At 41.9% G+C, this 23,384-nt stretch overlaps 1 protein-coding gene across 12 annotated transcripts in view; it reads right to left on the bottom strand.

Moving 5' to 3' along the window:
* The window catches only part of DENND1A (DENN domain containing 1A), a 497,055-nt gene that overhangs the window by 250,481 nt on the left and 223,190 nt on the right, over positions 1–23,384 (bottom strand). For all 12 annotated transcript variants that reach the window (XM_037164241.2, XM_037164477.2, XM_037164323.2 and 9 more), the window contains 3 exons: positions 12,350–12,419; positions 7,406–7,486; positions 3,425–3,478 (listed from right to left, as the gene is read on the bottom strand). In XM_037164241.2, coding sequence (XP_037020136.2) covers positions 3,425–3,478; positions 7,406–7,486; positions 12,350–12,419 — 205 coding nt within the window. The remainder of the gene's footprint in view (positions 1–3,424; positions 3,479–7,405; positions 7,487–12,349; positions 12,420–23,384) is intronic.

Genomic DNA, 23,384 nt, shown 5'->3' with positions numbered 1-23,384 from the left:
GCAATTTAACCATTTTAAATTAATCCTTGAAAAATCACCAAGAGATTAAAATGCAAATTTCAACATGGCTAGAGCTCAATAGTGACTCCATGTCAAAAATCATATAAATTGGTCTTATAAAAGTTCAGATTCTCCTTAGAGGAAAAGCTTGCCTGCTTCATTTCATATTTGAGCTATGAAAAATTATTTCTTTTCCTTTTTCCTCATGAATACAAAAGTCAACTGTTGGGAGGCAGGATGGGTAGGCATAATGGGAACAAAATGCTTCAGTTCCTTACATACCTGGGGATGACACCTCGCTTAGGAGCAGGCCTTGGGCAGGTAACCTCAGGTCTGTGAGCCTGGGTCCCTAAGTGTACCATGGGGCTCATGTCTACTGTCACGGAGGAGCTGGGAGGATTTCAACGGAGCCATGTACATTAGAAGCCTGGAAGATTGTTTTATCATTCCTGCTTAGAAACGAATAGGCAGCCTTTTACCAGTTAGCCAAGGAGGACTTAGTGGACAACGGGTCATACACAGGGAACTGGTTCATCAGTGGCAAAATCAGCTGAGAGGATGCGAACTTTTTATATAGTGGAGGCTGAGGAGGTAGCATACAGTACAGACAGGAATTGGAGATTGGGCTATGAAAAAAAGACAGTTTTATTTTTCTCTAGACTATTTCTAATCTCAGTAATTGTGGTTTAGAAAATTAACAAGTTATCAGAATGTTCTTGGCCCTTAAAATTTGAAAAAAAAATTTAAAAAAAATCTAAACTAGGCAGTAATGTTTACCATAACATTATTTACAACAACAAAACATTAGAAACAATTGAAATGTCTATCTATTAGTGGGAAGCACAGCTAACACACTGTGGGCATGCTTGGTAAATTATGGTAGATACTTGTCTTTTCTCTCTCCTAATACCATGTACCCCCTTCTCAATGAAAAGTCATAGTGAAAGATTTTTAAAAGACATAAACTCCCCCCAAACTGCAGAAAAGACAGTAAAGGAAGAAAGATGTCAAGTTTTTAGAGGCCAGAAAGCAGATGTTATTGAATAAATGGTTCTCAACTTGGGTCATTTGCCACCAGGGGACATTTGGCAATCTCGGGAGACACTGTGGTTGTCAGAGCTGGGGGTGGGGGCTGCGCTCTCATCACATGGTGGGTAAAGCCCAGGGATGCTGCCAAACACCCCACAATGTACAAGGAGAGTCCCACACTAGAAAAAATTATCTGACCCAAGCTGATTAGAGTGCCAACTGAGGTTGAAAAACTAAAGGAGAATGACTTGGTGGCCCAGAAAAAGCTGAAGACTAAGACTGGGGCCAGGTAACAGGGCAGCAAGCATCAAGGCCAACCTACACCAAAAAATTCCAAAAAGGTCAAAACCTCTGAAGCCCACAGGAAGGGTACCAATAAATATAAGAGTAATTTCATGCCAGCATTCTCTTTTCCTGGCTTACTCAGCTAGCCCACTGGCCTTCCAGTACCCCTCTGAAAGAATAAATATTTACTTTCTAGGGGAACTAAACCAGAAAGGCTTGGGGGACACCAGGTATAGCTGAAAACGGGGCATAAAGCATTAAAGAAAAATGGGGGAGGTGCTAAATAAAATTATACATGCTAAATGTTGATTTACCATGACCGACTGCCCCCACCAGCCTCCAGAGCACTGGAAACTAAGTGTATACTCCCCAACAAGAGAAAACTGACTAGACTCCCCACCAAAAAGATCCTGATATTGATATTTAAGAACCTCCAACCCCAAGAACCCCAAGTAGCCAGGCCTCTGATCCATTATATACAATAACAAAACTTCACTAACTTGATTACTTGAAATTTATAATTTGTCTGCTCTATAGACAAAAGAATTCCCTGTCTATGACTCTATAATATAATAGTTATGGAGAAATATACCCCTTATTCCAGTATTTTAAAAAAAGTAATCAAGTATATACCCCAAAGAATGGAAAGCAGGGACTTAAACAGATGTGTGTACACCAACATTCAGAGTGACATATTCACAACAGCTGAAGGGTAGAAGCAACCCAAGTGTCCATTGATGGATAAGTAAAATAACAACATGTTATATACATGCAATGGAATATTATTAAACCTTATAAAGTAAAGCAATTCTGACTCATGCTACAACATGGACAAGCCATAAAGGCGTTATACAAGGTAAAAATAGCCAGACACAAAAGGACAGATATTGCATGGTTCTACTTAGATGAGGTGTCTAGAGGAGTCAAACTCACAGAGAAAGAAAAAAACAGTAGTTGCCAGGGCTGGGAATGAGGTAGAGAGTGGAGAGTTGCTGTTTAAAGGGCCGTTTAATGCATATGGAGTTTCGGCGGGGAAAATGAAAAGGTGCGGGAGATGGACACTGGCAAAGGCTGCACGACCCTGTGAATGTGCTTACGCCAGTGAAATATATACACTTAAGGATGGTTAAAATGGTAAATTTTATGTTACGTACATTTTGCCACAATTAAAAAAAGAAATCACGCCCTGGCTGGTGTAGTTCAGTGGATTGAGCACGGGCCTGTGAAGCAAAGGGTCACGGGTTCAATTCCCAGTCAGGGCACATGCCTGGGTTGCAGACCAGGTCCCCAGTAGGGGACACATGAGAGGCAACCGCACACTAATGTTTCTCTCCCACTCTTTCTCCTTCCCTTCCCCCCTCTCTAAATAAATAAATAAATAAAATATTTTTAAAAAAGAAATCAACTTCCTAAGTGGTGGTGATTCCATATTTAATTCTTTAAAAAGTACTATTTATAATCTGAGTAAAACGTTTTGAAAACACGCCCGAAGGCTAGGCTTGATATGTCATCCAGCTTGTCAGAGCTCAGACATCAACCTCTGCCCCATCGGACTCAAGTTCATAGTTACTAAGTCTTTTGGGAGTAGGGATCTTCACCTTATACCCACAAATACTTTATTTTTTCTCTTATAAATGTAGTAGAAATATAATTCTACTTGAGTAAATCTACCCTAATAGAGAAATCTTTATATGAAAACATTCTATTTACAGCAGTAAAAAAAAAAAACACATTTAAATGCACGACAGTGAGGAAACAGGAAAAACTATATAGCAAATGAAATATTATGCAGCCAACAAGAATGATTCTTATGCATGAAATGAAAAAATGCCTATTAGCAGGTGATTTTAACTATGTAAAAAATACATTCTAAAAAGACTAGAATGAGACATCAACATGTTACTAGATGATTGCCTTTGAGAAATATAAATATTCATTCCTCCTTGTCTTTATAGTTTCAATAATTTTCAAATATTCTCTACTTATTTTTGCCTTTATAATGTATCATTTTATAATGGAGAAAAATATATCCCTTTATTTCCTTTTTAAAATAAGTTAAAAAAACAAAACAGAATACAAATTTAATTTTTTTTTTCTCCCAAGTACTCACATTCTCAGGTATGCTGGGAAGTTCTCTGGTATCGGGCACAGTAAAGTAAGAATGCTAGAAAAGAAAAGCAAAAGCTACTTACTTTTACAAAGATACGCAATAACACACATTATTCAGAAATCAGGTAAATGAGCTGAAGATAATTCCTTACTCAGATGAAGAAAGAGAGTTCCATTCATTGGAAATGTCTATGGAATATTTTCTTTGGTTAATGCTGGATGAAAGCCAGATACATTACCAAATTACCGACTTGGTAGAAAGAGTTCTTTTCTGTGAGAGATGAACTACTTTGGGAGATATAAATGAACCGTTTTGAGAAGTTAAAGGCTAAATTCTCATACTATGTTTGCAGGTTTATGAACACATGAAAGCTGCAGGTTTCATAATTTATTGTTCAATGAGGCGAATGGACTCTCGGGACCAAGTATCACTAGCTTCACTCAGCAGTGGTCTTTACTGACTGAACCATGTCACTTTGGCATCTGAGATTATACCCCTCTATAGGCTGAAGGCAAAATCTGCCCCCAAGGCCCAAGTAATGTTAAGGACAGCGCCAGCTGAAGGACAGCTGCACTGAGACCATTACAGGTGGTTAACAGTGGAGAATTTCTCCCCACTGTGCATGCTCTGCAGACAAGCCTCCTGACTTCTAGTGCAATCTCCAGCTCAGTGGAGTTGAAAATCTGACTTGTTCAAAGAACTTTCAAGGAGGCACTGCCATGTACGTGTCCCTGAGTTAAATGACAACAGGCTGAACTGGTGATACCTCCTCTGTGCTACTAAAGACTCAGAGGACAATGGCAAGCAGGACTGGAAAGAGCCTGGTGCTGGTCAATTAAAGATGGGATTGTGCAAAGGCCAGGAGAGGTCACATGCAGAGAAGGTTGGCTTAGCCACGGCTTGAGTTCAAACCTGGACCCCCAAGTGACATTTCAGAAGTCCCCCAGCCCTGCCATTCTTGGATAATTGCAAAATAGTTGGTCTCTAGAAAAATGAGTCGTATAGCCTTCCTAAAAGACACAGGGACAACCGCAATAATGACAATGACAACAATACTGTGAGCTGTTTGTAAAGATCTGTAATATTCAACAGATCTCTAATACCTGTTACATTGAAAGGTTTATGCCAAATACTTTATACATACCATTTCTAATTTTCATAACAAATTCTAAGGTAGACATTATCTTCACGTCACAAATGGATAATTAAGGCTTATAGAAGTGAAGTAACTTGTTAGGGTCACACAGCTTATAGGTGACAGAACCAGCATTGAAACCAGGCCCAGATAATTAGAGCTATGCTCTTCCCCCTAAAACAGGCTGTTTTACCTGTGCTTTTGATGTGCAAATTATAGCCAAAGCCACTTGAATTAAGATAATAAAATAAAAAAATTTTTTTAAGTTATAAAAGGATAACTTTTAAAAACCTTCTGCAATGCAATATTCCAAAATTTCTGTGCCTGTGCAAAATATTACCCATGAAACATTACAATTGAGATTATGTACCATGGAAACTAGTCAACAATTCCACTTAACAATAAGAATTAAAATAGGAAAAGTAACATACAAGAAATATGGAATTTAATTTCTAATATTATTTCTTGTAAAGTAAAATACAAGAAATAGAAATTTCTCTATTAAATTATATTTTACTTTTCCTATTTTAATTCTCATTGTTAATTGAGTGCACCAACTTCTATTCCAAATGGCTAGAAAGGAGTCCCTGGAAATGTTCAGTAATGGATGTCCACACAGGATGGAGTCCACAAACTAAAGGGTGGCACAGTGAAGGGAAAGAACAGGGACCATAGAGCCGGCCACTTAACAGCTATGTGATTTTAAGCAACTTCAATTAATAGCTCAGAATCTCAGTTTCTGAGTCATAATATCTACTTCAGAACTGTTATGAAGAATAATTGTTAATATGTGAGTGCCTAGCATTCCATAAATGGTATTTTAATTAAAAATTATTATTGCTCTCAAAAGCTAGTTTACATTTTCTATTTTTCTCAGTCACCTGTATCATACATACAGAAATATTCTGTGACTAAAGTCAACAAAAGTCCAGGACTGCCATATTATCATTTCAGGCTGTCCAAGCTAGATGAGATTAGTGCTTCAAAATCAGAAATGCCACATGGAGAACGAAATTCCTTGTGAACAGGAAAGAAAAAAAAATCTGCCTTTACAGATGTAATGGATTGTAACTAGTGAGCCAGTGCAATTCCAGACCCAAGTAGTCACCAAGCTGTCCTTTGAGATTCTGTCTTGCTCCATCGCCCATGAAATGCTGGGACCAGAGGAGGTCAGAAACATTCACAGAAACCACTGGCATGAAACAGCTGTGCCCTCCCAACAGTTTCTCCTGCCCCTGTGATGGTTTGTCCTTGAGGCCTGGCAGCCACTCAGGGGAAGGAGTGGCCCTTCCTCCCCAGCAGCTGGTGACCCAGCCAGGCTACTCCACAGCTAGCTGTCGGATGTCATTACAGACTGAAGTGGTGAGATCAAGCTGCTTAGGAAAAGGAACAGAGGCAAAGGCAAGGTTGCTTAGCTAGACAGTGATGATTGGGGCGGGCTTAAAGCTCATTTCTTCATCTTCTGGACAGTCTTCCTTATGTGAATTTCTGTAACCAGGGTCCTTTCCTTCCCAAGTTCTATTAAAATCAGCAAAAACCTCTACAAATTCCTTTTCCTGTTCCTGCTTTCCTCCCTTTCTTTCAACACTTACAGCCCAGTGGAAAGAACATAAGCTAGGAATTTGGCCCTGGTATTGAAACTTTCTCACAGTTAACTACATAACTTAGATGGGCAAGTACAATGCCTGTTCCCCTCTAAGCCTCATCTATGAAATGAAAATGTTAACATCTATTCGTAGTTGTTTTGAACATTAGAGAGGCATACTTGGTATAAGTTAGGAACTTAGTAAATAGTAGATCTATTATTAGTTATTGCTAGTTAATAATGCTTTCAATTTGATCATCACAGAAAAAAGCCCTATAAGATATGTTCATTTTTTTTAAAGAGGTAAAAGTATCAAGACAATAACTACTGAATACAGTGTGTGGATCTAATGAAGCTGAAAGGCACAACTTTTTAAATGTTCAGACCCGGAACATAGCCCCTGTATAATCAACAGCTGGCCAAAGGATGTCCCTTTGAGAATACTGATGAAGGTGGTGACAAGGTTTGACCTAGGGAATTAGAGGATTCCAGTAACTGAAATGTAGAAGCACATGTATCACTCGGATTCTGGGTAAAACTACAACTAGGACTGAAATCTCACAATTTGTAGTTCAGAGGATTTTCTGCCCTAGCACACTACAGAGGTATAACAAATATATAAAAGAGTTCAAAGAAAGTTACTATTGTAGGCTGGCCAGGAACTATGCTAGGCACTCTCCATTCCTGTCCTCAAGGGACCTACAGTCCAGTGTGGGGAGATAGAAAACAGATCATTCCAATATAATGTGACTAAGTACTGCTAAGTGTACAAGATGCTTGGGACAAAGAAGAAAAATTTAGCTAGCCTTGGAAAGTGTCACGGGAGGATTTCTTAGAATTACATCTGACCTGAGTTCTGAAGGATGAGCACGGAGTACCCTGACAAATAGGGGAGAGGTGCTATTGACGTCTCCGGGGGCAGCGAGATGGGCTTCAGCACATGGGCATGCACAGAAATGTGGGGGGTAGGGCAGGGGCAAGGTGTGAGGCAGGAAGTCTGGGTTGGGGGGGCAGAAGTGATGGGATGACAGCCAGGAAGAGGGGAGCCTGGGGACATTTGAGACCCCTTTCACATGGAATCCCAGAGAGGGGAAGAAACACCACTGCCTGGTACTGCTTGAGTCTAGAGGTCTGAGAGTGCTTGGGGGTGGGGGCGGGAAGGTGCAGATGACAAAAAAAACGATCCTGTTCTGCTAGCTCCTTCTTACTGTTAACAGTGAAATTATTTTCCAGTGATCACTAATATTCTGCCCCCACTTACCACGCTGAGATGAACAGACACTCCTGGGTCAGGGATGGGAAGTCTGTACAGAGTTTCGAGAAGCTCATTCCACTGACTCTCCTGGAAGAAATAAAAGGCCTCAGTAACAAAACCAAGGCTGAACTCTTAGACACCTGCAGGGAGGTCTGGGCACAGAGTAAGCTAGGGGCCCTCATGTGACTGAGGGGCTGGGAGGTGTTGGCCCCAGAACAGAAACAGGTGGACACTGAAGTAGGGTTGGACAGAAGACACTCCTTAGGGCTCAATATAAGAGCCAAACAGATCTTCCCACACAGAGCTTGACATTTTCTACTCAGTGAGACACCTACCATGACCACCTTTTATGGACCATATATCATAAGCTGAGCAAATCTATCCTCTTAACTCCATAGCAACAACTTTTAAATGCAAACAATCCTAGCCTAAAAGACAGGGGTGGTGGGGAGAAATAACAATGACACTATAGATCTTGTCTTTATCATCACTGCCCTCAATTAATTTTATTGAGCGCGCACTGGATACACATGGCGGCCTCCAATTACGGACGGTTAAAAATGGACGATGTACAACAGCATGCAATACAAGATGGTGGCTGCACGTTTTAATTAGTGAAATGAATTACAAAGCAGAACAAATCACTCAACTGAAAACAGATTCACCTTTAAAACACTCAAAAGAACACTGCTTACAGAATTTTCCAAAGCCACTTCTCCCATCATGTGAAACTGTCTCTGTTACTATAATAGTAATAAGCTCACATTTCTATCCTTTAAAAAAATATCTGTATTAATCCTCACAACTACTCCACTTTATAGACAGAAAACTGAGGCTCTGAAGGGTGAAAGCAACTTGGCTCAAATCAGCCAGTAAGTTGCTCAGCCAAGAGCAGAACCCTCTCCGCTGCTCGACAGCTGCTTTTGGTAGTGAATATAAAGGAAAGGAAAAGAGAGGATGAGCTCAGATTAAAAGCCTGTTTCAATCTGAACTGATAAAAATGCTCAAGTTTCTCACAGAGGAGAGAAATATATATGTGTATGTACCAACATGTTTAATTTTGCCCTGAAACAATTTCAAATTTAAAGAATAATTGTAGGACAGCACAAATATGTTAAAAATTTTCTGAACTACTGAGAGTGAGTTGCTAACATTCTGCCCCATCATCCAGAAATACAAAGGATATTCCCCCACATAACCACAACTAATCATCAAAATCGGGAAATTAACACTTACATGACACTACCACCTGATCCTCAGAGCCCATCGAGTTCTGTCAGCTGTGCCAATCGTGGCAAAATAATCCACTTCAGAATCACAAACTGACTTTAGTTACGATTCTCTAGTTAAAGACTAGATAAAAGTCAGAGAAGACCAGTTCCTGTTTTTCTTAGATTAGTGTGAACTTGACAATGAGACCAATCATTTCAGAGAATAACTCTCAACTGTTTGTTTGCTTTCTACTGATTCAGATTTCAATTAACCCCATTACTGATGATGTTCACTTTAATCATTTGATTAATTTATCTGATGTCTCTCCTGTGAGGTTACTCAGTTTCCCTTTGTGTCTAAGCATTTTGTGGAGCAATACTTTATCCAAATATCCCATTCCTCATACACCCTGTAACTCATCTGTTTACTTGTTTATATTGGTATAGACACATGGTTTCCCATTTTATTCAATGGGTTGTAACCTTTGCTGTCTTACTTATTTTGATGCTCCAATTTTCCCAGATGTGAGCAGTGGGAATCCCTTGCCCCCAAGCTCATGTCTGTGTCTTTCTGACACGTCCTGTCATGCTTCAAGCACTTCCTTACTTTTGGCACTAACAGATATTCCAGGCTCATCTTACACTTTCCCTGCCCTGCCCCTGGATTTGACATTTCTTCAGGGAGTCCTGGCTCCTTTTGGTGGAAGATGTTATGTAGAAACCAAGATACCTACAGGTATTCCTTGCTACTTGGGTACTGCTGACCCCAAATTCTTTCAGTGGATGGAGCCTGGGAATATACTACACAGCAAGAGTGACCCACAACACACACATCTCCATTTATTTCCACATCTGTCTTGTATATTGAAAGCCATGAGTTCATACCAATGGCTCTAATTCCGATTCACCATAGGAATCATTCTGGTTTCCTCCCTGTACATACTTGTAACTATACTTTACAAAAGTGAAAAAAATCTTCTGCATATTTTTCTTAATATACTCACTTATTTGTATGGAACCGATCTTTCTCAATGCCCTTACCTCCCTATCCTAGATGTTCTCCTTGCCCTGTTCAAATATTGACAGCCAGTGCTAAGCCACCACTGTCCACCCACCTCCAAATCACATGACATATCCACCCTGGGCTCCAACAGCCCAGTGCTGGGCCACACCTGCTGCCCCTTCCCTATGTGGATCCCTCTAGGTCTCACCAAATTCTAGCATCCAGTGCCCGGCCATGCTCCCACATAAACACCACTCACTCCTCAGGCTCCGGCACATTCTGCCAGGCTGCTCTCTGGCTCCGATGCCCTCCTCACCCCTGCCATCCCTTTCAAGGGGATACTCTTGTTGCTGTATTCAGGGTCTGATAACCATGTGGGTCAATGACCTAGACAGACACCCTCAGTGAGTAGCTCTGGCTCTGGCACTTTATGCAAGCAGTCATGATCACACACACATACACCCACCCATTTGAAGCCCGCCAAGCCTGAACTTTGCAAAGACTTTTGGATTTGGGGAGAAGATTCTGTGTTTTGAATAAAAGCTCTTTCCTCCTGTTTGAATTTAATGACCCATACCTTGCAAACAATTTAGCTAGTTGTAGGTGGACTCCCTATCATCTATATCATAATTCCTTTAACCAGAAGAAATTTAATAAAAATAGTGCTGGGTACAGGAGAAACAGACTCAACTAAAACACAACACTGACCTCGGCCAGTTCCACAATGGGGCTACACCCAGAAGACTGGTGTACCAGTTTCCCCAGGCAACAACCCTGTCTCCCCAGTGCATGGGTTGTGTGTACCCACCGTTCCTGTATTGCAAGACTTGGTTTTTAACGTCCACTAAGTTTGTTTGCTTGTTTTTAACTGACTTGAGCATCAACATGTAAGGAAAAATGTGAGTTAATCTCCAATTCTAAGATGGTTAGAAGCCTAAATTTTATACAACTCTATTTACTAGAGACATCTTTCAAATCTGAATGAAAACCTGAAAGCTTGACCAAAGTGAACTGTGAATCAGAAATCCAGGAACATACCCAAGGTGGCCTTCTGCCTCACTCATCAGAGAGTAAACCAGTTCTTTGAAGACAGAATTCCTCCTGGTACCTGAGCATCCTTTCAGAGTGGGTGCCATGATCCAGGGAGCCGCTTCTATCACTCAGCCCTTCTCTTTACTGGGGCCTCTGGAAGACATTTGCTGCTGACTAAACCTAACTTGAAGGAAGGATTTAACCATTCTACACACAATTTTCACCTTTCCTCCCAAGCAGCATTTACCAAAGTGCATTCAGGAAACACTGATATCCCAAAATGTTAATATCTACCACGGCATAAAAAGGGTTTGTGGCAAAAGGAGCGGGGAAGCCCCAAGGAACACAGACTCTGCCCTGCAGGACTCCTCAGGGCCCCCATTATGTGAATCTTGAGGGAGACGAAAAAGAACCACAGCCGTCTCTCTCCCTGACCTCACTATTACTGAGCTGTGGTACATTTTTAATGCAACATTTCTCAGAACTACTGTTCTATTGAAAATACGAGGAGAAAAACTTCTGTAACATTTAATAATAATGTATCACTGTAATTTAACAACTTAGGGCATTTACAAAAAGGAAAATACAAGTCGTAAGACATATGGAAAAATACTCAACTCACTAAAAAAATCAAAGAAATACAAGTAAAACAGTAAGATTTGTTACTGTTTTGTTAAGCAATGAATTCAACAAACAATAGTGGCAAGAGTATGGTGACTCAGTCACTCTCATACATGGCTAGTAAAGGTTGTCTTTTAAGAAAACAGTATGTTTTTTTGCAAAGCAGTTTAACAAACGTTCTAAAAACGATTATGTCCACTGACCTCATAAAGACCCATCTGAGAGTCGAGTCTTAAGGAAACAATCCAAAATGAAGAAAATGCTTTAAGCCCAAAGATACTAATGATTGTAATTAATTACAAGAAGAAAAAAAATCCCAAATAATAAAAACTCCCAACAACAGGGAAATGTTTCAGTAAATTGAAGTTCATGACACAACACTATGCAGCCATGAAAAATGTTCACAGCAGTTTTCCCAGCATGGGGAAATGCTTTCGGCATTATGGTACCTGGTAAAAATGTGGGCTACGAAGGTCTACATACGGCTCCAGCTGACCCTTGACATCCACGGAAGATACTGGAGCATACCATTTCTTCCAAAGCAGAGTGACTATGTATAGCTGAGCTTTTTAACTAATTTTCAGACCCTTAAAAAATACTGTAAAAGCACAACAAAGCCTTGTAAAAATGGGAACTCAGGACAGCTGGCTAGGTCACTTGCAAATTAAGTGTTTTACTCACAAATCCCAGCTTTGCAGCATGACATGAACAATTCAAATTTGTGCCTCAGCAAAATTACAATTTAATGCATGCCATGAACTTTCAGAGTTGCTTGGGACTATTAGATATTATGACTATTAACTGTGTGAATGCTAAGGATCTGTTTATTATATATTTAATTGAAAAAGTAAAGAAAGAAAAAATCCCAGGATGCTAGCAACTCTTACAGGGGCGGGGGAGCAGAGAACACGTAGGAGTGATTTCTCTTCTTCCCCACTATTTTCTGAATTTCTAAAACTTTCTATAATGAGCACGCATTACACTTCTGGTAAACATTTTGGTGAAATATAGGGCACATATTACTTTTACAATCATAAAAGATAAATTAAAGTTTACTCGTTAAAAAGAATAGAAGACGAATACCTGTCCTTTTGTCGTGTAATCTGCCAAGATGTTAAGTAGTTTATAAAATACTTCGAACCACGGGAGATAGCTGGGGAAGAGAAACACACGAAATATTAGTATGCAGGTCAAAAACTTTAACCAAAAGTGAATTCAAGACTGGTACGTTTCAGTTTTTCTCTATCCTACAGAGTCTTCCTGTCATAGTCTGTGCTGGAAACACAGACTGGTGAAATGCTAATTATTTCTGGGATTTAAAAAAATTGCCTGTAAAAGACAGAGGACTGAATGTTCATTATAAATTATTCCCATGCCTCAGAGCTAGACCAGGTTCATAGAGAAGACATTCAAAGCAGACTCTGCAATCAGGAACTATCTCTGAGTAGCCCCCAGGCCTCTCCTACCACATCCACCCTTTCCAGGAAGCTTCTATTCAAGTTTCTCATGATTAGACACACACAGCCACACACGGCACTTCCACTGCTGGCAGCTGCAAGGTGTCCCAAAGGCCCCATTCATACTGTTACATCAAACATTCCACCTATAACACACCCCTCCACATTCACTGTGGGTCAAGCGCTAACTTTCCATCCCCACTGCCCTCCACTAGGGCCTAACTATCATGCCCTGTAACTCTGCCAACAGCATGGACCTCACTCTATGGTCCATCCTCTGTGTTGCTTTTAGAATGGTCTTTCTAAAATGCAAATCTAAGTGGCACATTGGATTAAATTCCTGCAATGCGTCCCATTGCTGCAAGAAGCCCACTGCAGGACTGCTTAGGATGGTGTTTGAGACTCTCCACTGTCAGGCCTTTGACAGCCTTTTGACTAGCTTCCCTCTTCCCCACAGATGCCCTCCTCTCCTGGCAGCCTCACTCTGAGCATGCACAGGCAGAGTCAAGCCTGCCTGAGCTTGTCTACACTTGGCCCTATCCTCCCTCTGAACTTTATGGTCTGGTCTAGCTGATTTCTACTCATTCTCCTAATAGTACCCAAGCCCCTCCCTGACTCTCACGCCCTGATTCCCTCTGTTCCATATGGCCCTGGGCATGTGCATGCTCTTGTTATAATATTCCACAGACCATGTGGCACTCAGTGGTGTGTCTGTCTTCCCAACAGACTGTGTAAACAGAGAGGAAGGTTCACATCTTTTTTCACCTTGTCTTCCCAGGGCCAGCATGAAGCCCAGCACAGCATCAGTGCTCAGTGTGGACTCAACAAACAAAGCTAAACAAAGACTAACAGCAAATGCACGTTAGCATTACAATATTGTCAGTGAAATATATCCCCACTCCCAAGAAGTTTTTGTCACTTAATTTAAATGGCTTTATTTTCTATAAGAAACATTCCAAAGTGACATCCAATAGTCATGTGAGAAGTGCTGTACCAAGCACTGGCCACCCGGCTCACGTCCACCCTGCTGAGCTGACAGTGTCGCTGATAGAGCTGGTCTCAAAAGGAGCACCAATGCTGGACTCCATCCTGCCAGGCGGAGGGAAATCAGCACCCTGCATAGATTACCAGCTGTATCGCTAAGGGTAATAGATGAAGTGAGAGGCAATGGAGAGGACAGATAAAGTGCACAGTTCTCTATCACTAACGTCTGTCTGAGGCCAGCACATGCTACTGTAAAATTTAAGTAGCTTATCAGAATATACTGATAAGCAACTTAACTTTTCACTTCTATGACAGTATTATCACTTATGTTAATACATTTCAATCAGCTCTGGCAGCTGCATATTGACTATTAAAGAACAAATGATTGCTGCTACTTTACACAGCATTTACTTTGGCAGAGCAATGGAAACATTCAAGAGGGATTAGGGAGGAGATAAATTTCTCCCTTCCTATTCTGTTAAATAAACCTCAGCTGAGCTAAAAGCCATTCTAGTAGGAACAATAAATCCCCTTGGAAGAAAACTCTTGCCCAGATTAGAGGACTCTTAGTAAACAAATTCAACCAAGTGTTACAAATATTTTTTCTTTCAAGAAAAAAAAATACCACTAGTAAAATCTAGGAACTGAAAATCAGGAGTGGGGAGGTAGATAATAAAAAGCAAAAAGAGAAAGTTATTTCCTTGCAAAGAAGCTGTGGCCTCAAGTAAGTAAGAGAACAGCTGAACTCCTTTTAGGAACATGATGAAGTGACTGGGGGCAAGCTGGATTCTCTGATCATTTAGGACTCGGTAGGTACGGAAGCCCTTTTGTCTGCTGGGTTCAACTGACCAACATAACTAGGGCTGGGCCTCAAGCTCCCTGTCTGCCCCTCAACGAGGATGACGGATATGTGGTGAAACCACCCAGCCCACAGCAGACAGTGCTCAGGTTCTCACACTCAGCCTCAGCCTCACCAAATCGATTCTTTTTGGCTACGCTAAAGCAGAGCCCTCAGCCATGGGAGGTTTCGTAGTTACCCTGGAAATCAGCCATTTCTTTCTCCCTTTGGCCTGACCGGACACAACTGTTCTCCACATGTTGTCCCCTGTGCACTGACAGATGAGTATCTAGTGATGGCAGTGTTAAGGTCTTGAAACCAAAACCCAGCTGTCTTCTTCTTCAAAGGATCCCTCCTTTCCCCTGTTGGGAGGCCAGGGTTCACAGCTGAACTTTATCCAGCGCCGTTTCCTGTACCGCTTCATTAGTGTGGCACAACAGCTCCGCGCTGCCTGTGAGCTTGCAGGTGAGGACGTGGAGACCCTCCACTCCATCTTGAGCCTGTCTGTCATCGTGGAGTAAACACGACTTCCCAATCCCCAGACAGGAAACAAACACTCCATCATGCCGGTCCTCCCTAGATATCTACAGGAGCTCCGAACATCTCCGGGCCTGCTCCACTTGCTACCTTGGAGCCACTGCTCGAGTCCACATCACAGGGCATCCCTTGTGGTGGGCTCAGACCAAGGGCTCATCCCTTGTGGTTGGGGCCTGAAAGACAAGTGCAAAGGATCCCTATACTCAAGGAGGCCATGGCTCTTGGGGGGAAAAGAAGCACATATACAATGAAGTACGATTGTTTGGGTCCAGAGGAGGAGCTGGGACTCTTTCCCAACTATTTTATTTAGTTTAGGCTTTTGATCAATTATAAAATTATAATGGAGCATTATCATGACCCAACCAGCCGAGCCTTGATGGAGAAAAGCCTGTTTCCTAGGCACTGGCCTGGATTTAAGGTTCTTTCACCCAACTACATCCCAGGTAACTTGTTCCTCACTTGCAGGCCTGACAGTCGAACACAGAGGCTTTTGCCTGTGTGAGGTAATAAAAAGTCTTAAACCCAAGAAGAGCTTGGGCAGCACCTGCAGTATTCCTACATACACAGCCTTGCCAAAACGGCCACCACAGGCCCGGAATTCCTTATAAGACGTGCAGGAGCATATTCCAGGGATACTGCATGTTGTCGAGTGGTCTGTGGTCAAAACCACCTGTAAGAAGCACTTAAATTGCCTCCAACATACAGCAGAAATGGTTTACACAGACACAAAGTAGTTGGCTTGAGTATGCTCAAATATGTCAGCTTTGGTGAGCTGCTTACTCTTGAACTGACTCAAGAACTGAGTCCAACTGAGGACAGACAAATCACTTTCCTAATCCTGCTCCACTGAATGTGTTGTCAGGGTAACGGTCCCACTGTCGTGCGTATACAGATGTATGACTGACCTTGTGTGACAGCACTCCACTTCAGTGTCATGAGCATTAAAACAGGAAACCATTACAAACTGTAAAAAGCTCTCCTACTTCTCTTTGCTAATATTTCAGTTCAGAGCAAAGCAGGTGTGTGTGTGATGAGCGAGCCATGGTGGTGGAGATGGGTGGCAGGGGCTAATCAAGTTGAGGGAGGTGGCCACCTGGGAGAACCAGTGGCTGGGAGCAGGGCATTAGAGCTTGAGCACAAATAGAGGCCATCCTCTTGGAGGCGCAGCCTGGCAGGGGGCACTGGGGGCCAAGTGGGGCAAGCAGGGGTCCCTGGCAAGAGAAAGTTTGCCACACTAAAATTTGATGGTTACTGGATATTATTTTGACAACACCTTCCAAATGGGGCATTTATATTAGACTTGCAACTTTTGGGGAAGTTTCTATTATTGTTTCCAAATTAAAATAAAATGGGGCCCTGGCTGGTGTAGCTCAGTGGATTGAGCACGGGCCTGTGAACCAGACAATCGCGGTTCGATTCCCAGTCAGGGCACATTCCTGGGTTGCAGCCAGGTTCCCTGCAGGCCAGTTCCCAGCAGGGGATGCACGAAAGGCAACCATACATTGATGTTTCTCTCCTTCTCTCCTTCCCTTCCCCTCTCTCCCTCTCTCCTTCCCTTTCCCTCTAAAGACAAATAAATAAAATATTTAAAAAAATATAAAATAAAATGGGGATTGTAAGAGGTTCTTCTTCCATAATACCATAAAAGAGACCAACTAGCATATACAGAATGACATGAGTTGGAAAAATAAAAATTTTGAAATCATAACTGTTGGGAGGGGCATTCAATGGAGAGGACAGTCAGTGGCAACTGTGGGAATCAGTACTCATTCACACAAAGAAGACTGTGTTCAAAGAGAGTGTTCTCAGTGTATGGGAGAAAGACTGGAAGGGGTGGAGATGAAAAGCGTTTAGAGGTAGAAGAAACTCATGAGCAATGGCTTATAGTCGTGAACCTCCCTGCCTGCTACTGGAACAGCCAGAGAGCAGGGTGTACAGGCAGTAGGGCAGAAGTTGGGGAGTGTGGAGGAGGGTGAGGGGGCAGAAGGGCCAGACTCTGGAGGACCGAGTTCATAGATCAAACCAATGGGCCTCCCCTTTATTCTGTAATCACTGGGGAACCAAAGGGACAGTTAAAAATGAGTAACATTCTGAGCATGAGATTTAGAACCAGGTAGGAAGTGACTCTCTCCCCCTCATCGTAAACCTCAGCATCATCCATTGGAACAGGGCCATTCATTTTTCCTGTTGACTTTCTGCTGTCTGAGATCTTTTCTCAAACTCCACGTGGGTACTCAAGGGTGGGCTATCCCTTCTTTTCAGACTTTCTGTCAGCAGATTTTGACAAGATTCACTGGGGGCAAAGCATCCCTTGGTAAAGGCTATTTCACATTGAGTTCTTAAGATTTCATATTTAAAACCCCAAACTTCCTAAACTGAAAACAGCAGAGCAGCATGCTTGGCACATGCTGGGGAGAACACAGACCTGAGTCAGACAACCGTGGATGAATCTCAGTTCTGATACCTACTAGCTATGACACCCTGGGAAAGCAATCTCTCCAAGACTCAGTTTCCTCTTCTATGAAAAGATATACACCACCTGACTAATGTAACTGATGTATATACACACCTCAATATGGCACCTTCTGTACTCTTCAGCCCCTCTCTGCCTACTGACCCTCTTGCCAGACTCAGCTTTGGGAAGCTCTCTTTGATTCCTGGTGCCCGGGTCAGAGGCTCCTCCAGCACTCTACAGGGACTCCTCGTGCCCTGCAGTCATCGGAGCAGATGGGAAAGCACAAGCTGTTATAAGAAGAAAATACTCACTGCTTGATGAGTATTTTCATGATGAGTATTTTAAGCGGTCAATGATGTGACCACTAAAACCAGCGATTTTCAACTGGTGTGCAGGAAGAATTTTTACATGCAAAACCTGACTATTTAGTCGGAGGCACTGAACTCTTCCCTTAGATGTCAACTTAAAAAATTACAACAGCCAACATAACAGCCATCCAGTGCGAATGAATCAAAATTATACCTTTCCTGATCAGATGAACATAAAATATATTTTTTGGTGTGCTGCAGAGCTTTAATGATCAGTTTACATGTGCCACGAGATTAAAAGGGTTGAAAATCACTGGCTTAAACCAGTAAGCCCCGACTCAAACCCTCTGGTTTGACCTAGCATCAACCCCTACTCCTCTGTTAGTGTCTCAGTGGGCTAAACATCTACAATAAAATGTAAACTGACCACAAAGGAAAAACTATGAACCCTTGCAAAGAATGCAGGATTTTATGAAGCCCTTGTTAAGAGATGTTGGACACCTACTCAGAGTTGAGGCAAAGTAACCAACAAACTAGCAGCAGTAGACCAGGTAATGAGGGACAAAGAGAAAAACCAAGAAGAACAAGGATGGTGACATAATAGTCACATCAAAAGAAAATGAATTCAATAAGATAATATTAAAAGAGGACTTGGGGAAATCCTCAAATACTTTTGAAAAAATTACTCATTTTGTGATTATGCCATGAAAGTCAAACATGAAGTGTTATGATGTCAGAAAAATTATAACCCCTCACCTAAAAAAACTACCTGACTCATTATTTATTCTGAGAATACTGCATAGTTGGAATAACATTTTTTTTCAAAATTTAGTTTCACCTTTTTCCAAGATAAAACCCTAAATAAATTCCCCTCCCCCACTTTTACTATAAAATTGTGGTCTCCACTTAAACAGAGGCATTTAATCCCAGAACAGGAGGTCCTCCTGGGCTTCCTCGGCATTCAGACTCACCACAGTTTATAATATGTGCTTGTTTGTCTTCTCCATTAGTGACCCCTCCCTGAGAGCAAGGATCATGGCCATGCATTGACTGTTTGGTCTCAGATGTGTGCCTGGCATATGTCAGACATTCAGTAAACCAGCACTTCCCTTGACAGGTGTGAGTCATCTCCAGAGTTTCTACTAAGGCCGTTCCCACCAGAGCTATAGAGTTAAGAGTCAACTAATTCTTGTTGGGAGGTGGGACTCCAAATTTAGAAGGCAACATTTTGGTTAAGAAAATAATACAGAACTAAAAAGCATCCCTGCCAATGGAGTGCTGGAGTCTGTGACAAATAATCAGACTAGAATGAGAAAATATTCAAAGTAGGTTAAGACATACCCACAAATGGAAGATCTCTTGCCACATGCCCACCCCTCCAAAACCCCACCATGTGCTTTTTTTGTTACTGCTGTGAGTGCTGTGGGAATGTCACAAAACCAGGCACATCATTTTTTTGGCACCCAATTTTTTCAGCACAGGTAAGTCTTTCAAATTGCTAAGAACCCTCAAATCTGTCAGTACACCAGGCCCCATGTTCCCCACAGGGTGGACTCCAAACTTTTCCTCCTTCTCCCATCTCAAATTCATTCCTCCTGCCCTCCAAAAGACATTCTTCTCTCAAAACTTACCAAAGAGAAAGGCAATACCATGAGCTCTCCTCTCTTCTGCCCCTCCACTTCTCATGTCTTGTCATGGCAAGTAGGAAAGGGCCTAGATCCCAACACACTACCTTCCACAAGACATATCTTCTGCCCCATTACACTCAGCAACAAGCATTCACAATTTTAGGCATTACATACCAATCGATGTGTGTGTGTGGGTCTACAGTTCTCAAACTGCAGCCTTACAAGCACCAAAGTGTACACATTTCTCCCTGTGGGAAAAGCATACCACGCCTTCCTGAGCTAACCACATTAACCTTCAATGAACATGTCTGTGGAATTAAATATTGAGGTGGTGTCTGCAGTCCAAACACCACACACTTCCAGACCATTCGTTTTTCAAATGTCGCAGTCAATCATCTCACCACAAGTCCCCTGCATTGATTAAGACCATTCCAGAATATGCCTGGCACTCTGCAAGGTGCATGGACCCAGCATTTGGGGAGCTCGGTTTACTGAGGGAAGCAGACACACTGGCAGATAATGTCAGCAGCACTGGGTCAGTGCTATAACAGAGGCTCATAAAGAGAACAGAGGAGAGGTTCTGGAAAGTTTTCTCACAGGAAGTGACACTTTGCTGATAAATTCTACAGGGACTACAAAAGCAGGAGACTCATCTGGGTTTGAGTGTCAGCTCTGTCACTAGCTGTGGCCCGAGCCATGCTTCTCCTCCCCCATGTGTGAAATGGGTAGAATCCACCCTCTCGTGGCTGTTACGAGGGTGAGACATGTGCATGTACCCGCCACTGTGCATGGGGCAGAGTAAGTGCTGTTTTTCCCTGATAAAACTGTACTCTTGTTGCTACTAAGATCAGAAGTCAGAGGAGTCTAACTAAGGGGAAAGAAACCACTGTCTTTGGGAGGTGAGAGCCAGTCTCGTGCGATCCGAGCATTCTCCTTTGCTCACAGCTGCTTATCTCAAAGTGTAAATTTATTATGGTATCCAGTTATGTTCAAGAATCTCTGATTTATGTCCATAATTAACATCCCATTGTGATAACTACTATATCTATGCAGAAAAATATATTGTTATGTATTGAATGAGTAGAAATATTAATTTGCACTAGGAAAAACCACAAAAAGCTCCCATAAAACATCTGTGCTTATATAAATCCACCCAAACATACAGTTGGATTTGATTTTGGAAACAAGGCTGTTTCTTCTCTTGGTGTGTATTCAATAATTGTTGCTCTTAGAGAGTGGATTTGTCGTCGTCTTTTCAATGACAGCATCACCGTGAGTGAGGGAGATTGCTCAGGAGAGCGCAGAGGCACTTTCCTGTTATCGCTGTGAAGTGCTGCAGCAGAAACTCTTTGGAGTAATGACACCTGCGCTGACAATCCGGTGTAATTCTCAGATATCTTCCATTGCACCCAGAGAGGGCGGGCACACAGGCCTTTCATCATTTTCCTGGAGAGGCCATGATGCTGCCCACTCCTGTACTCACACGCCCACAAGCATTTGGTTTTAGTTTTGGTTTTGGTTGTTGTTTTTGCTTGTGGTTGTTTTTTATTTTTTGTTTTTGCCATTCGGGGCATCTTATTTCATGATTTAAATTACTACTCTAATATAATGTAATGGATTTGTGAGATTCTAACTAAGGCCCACCTTACGGAAGCTCTTATAGACTAAAAGAGAAATACATTGTCACTAAAGAAAAAAAAACACAACAAAGGGAAGAAATGGCTACACAAGAAGCCTTGCCCTGCTTTCAGTAGTAAACAACCAAATTAATTATCCCACTGAGACGCCATTTGATATTATTCTCATTTTAGAGCGAGGCAGTGGAAGGTGAGCGGGGGTAAGGGAAAACATTTATCAAGTGTTAGGTGCTTTGTGATGAGGCGCATGGAAGGGAAAGAAGGAGGGACAGGCACACAGAGAGAAAGTACCTGGTTAAATAAAAGTCATGTTTTATAAGGCAAAGAGTCTGGGGCCAAAAGGAAACTGATCCAGCACCTACCCTCAAGTTGTCTTTACAACAAGTCTATGAGATGAATTATCATCCCATTTACAGGCAAGAAAATTGAGTCTCAGAGAAGTAAAGTGAGGAGCCTAGGACAACACAGCTGCCACAAACAGAGCTGGACATAAAACTCACCGCTTCATACACCGCAGTATTAGTTGTATAACATGATCAAAGATAATGACCGGTCCTGAGATTAGGATCTAAAACCCTCACCTTGCAATTCTCACTGCCTGACAAAATGAAAGCTTGCCTCCAACACCCCCGGCTCTAAGTCCTGAGCAATCCAACTTTGGCTGCCTCCCAACAATTCAGTGTGTTTTCTTATTTTGCCAACTCCAGGGACACTAGTCATGTGTCAGCTCTTTATTGCTTTAGGAATATTCACAAACACAACTATAAATAGCTTGATTTAAAACGTTTTAATTGAACACGGCAGAAGAGATTTCAAGTTTCCAGTGCTTCATGTCAAGACCCAATGCCTCTCCTACCTCAGATGTGTACTTTTAAGATTTTATCTAGAAAACCCATGGCCTATGTCATAGATTCTTAACAGACTGTGTTGCCTTTTTTAATTTAAAGCATAAAGCTTTAAATGTATGCTTATGGTGACAATTAAGGAAATGCTAGATTAGACAGGGCATCAGTTTTCCACGAATAGCACTCATTTAAGTTCATTTCCACCCCAGATCCCTGCCTGAATGTTGTATCATTCAATCGCAAATCTCTCTATAAAAGTGTCTGGCTGTCTCTTAAACCCATTTACGCTCTATGCTTGAATGCCTTTCCTTGGCAACTTTTTCCATATGCTTAACTTCTTCCAGGGAAGCAGTTCTGTCTCAATTCACAGAACACCACACCAATCAATGTAGGCAGGCAGGTAAAGAAAGGAAGGAGGAGAGACAGGCACACAGAGAAAGTAGGATATGAATGTAGCTGGTCCAATAAAAGTAACGTTTTAGGAGGAAAAGACTTTTAGGCCTAAAGAAAACTAACCTAACACCTACCCCCAGGCAATCAGAGAGCCCTGAACTTGAATTTATAACCCAAACACTCTGTACCATATGCAACTTGAGACACACAACTGGTAGCACTACTGGGGATTTATGACTTATGACTTGTTCATATTTAATTTGTAACCAAACACTTCCCCTTCCTCTTAGCTACCTTAGAACTCTTGATTAACTCTTGTTTTCACAGGTCAGAGGTTAAATAAAGGAAGGGAAGCATTCTGGGGTGAGACTGCCCAGAGCACCACATCCAAGAGTGACCTGTGCAAGGAACATTAAAATAAGTGATAAGACTAGAGATTGTTCAAGACAGCTGATGTGCAAAGACTCCTCTGGTTACGAAGCAGGACCTTATAACTAGAGAGTTGGCAACAAAGGTAGACAGGAAACTGCTCTCAAGTTACCTTTGGTGACTCTCACCAAGAGGTTTCTCCAGAGATGTTTTTGGGAGAAGGTGAAATAGGAATTTTTGCAAGCCAAGCAATCCTTCTCCTTGCTTCATTCTACCACAGGCATCTGTCTGCCCACCAGACTCTCTGAAAGCCCCAGGACTATCTCATTTTGTGGCAGACTTGAGCCAGACTGAAGGAAGCAAATTTCTTTGTAAAAAATTAATTACAGAGGCACAGCCAACTTGCTGAACGAGGAATATGTAATCTGTCCGACTGCAAGATCCCTCCTAGTTCCAAGTACCTTTACTGCTGGGCTACTCCTAAGGCACCAAACTGATAAAAACAGTAATAATAGAGACTACCATTTATTCTGGAACTGCTAAGTACCAGGAGCCTTACATGCATTTGCTTATTTACTCCTCTACAGTAATTCTATTAAGTGGGTGCCATTATATCGCCAAGTAATGAATGAAGAAATTGAAGCACAGAAAGGGTAAATAACATGTC

This window comes from Artibeus jamaicensis, unplaced genomic scaffold, assembly GCF_021234435.1.
Source record: "Artibeus jamaicensis isolate MK-2021 breed Jamaican fruit bat unplaced genomic scaffold, CSHL_Jam_final contig_471, whole genome shotgun sequence".
Lineage (NCBI taxonomy): Eukaryota > Metazoa > Chordata > Mammalia > Chiroptera > Phyllostomidae > Artibeus > Artibeus jamaicensis.
The sequence above is the reverse complement of the archived record's forward strand: the minus strand, read 5'-3'. Positions and strand labels throughout refer to the sequence as shown.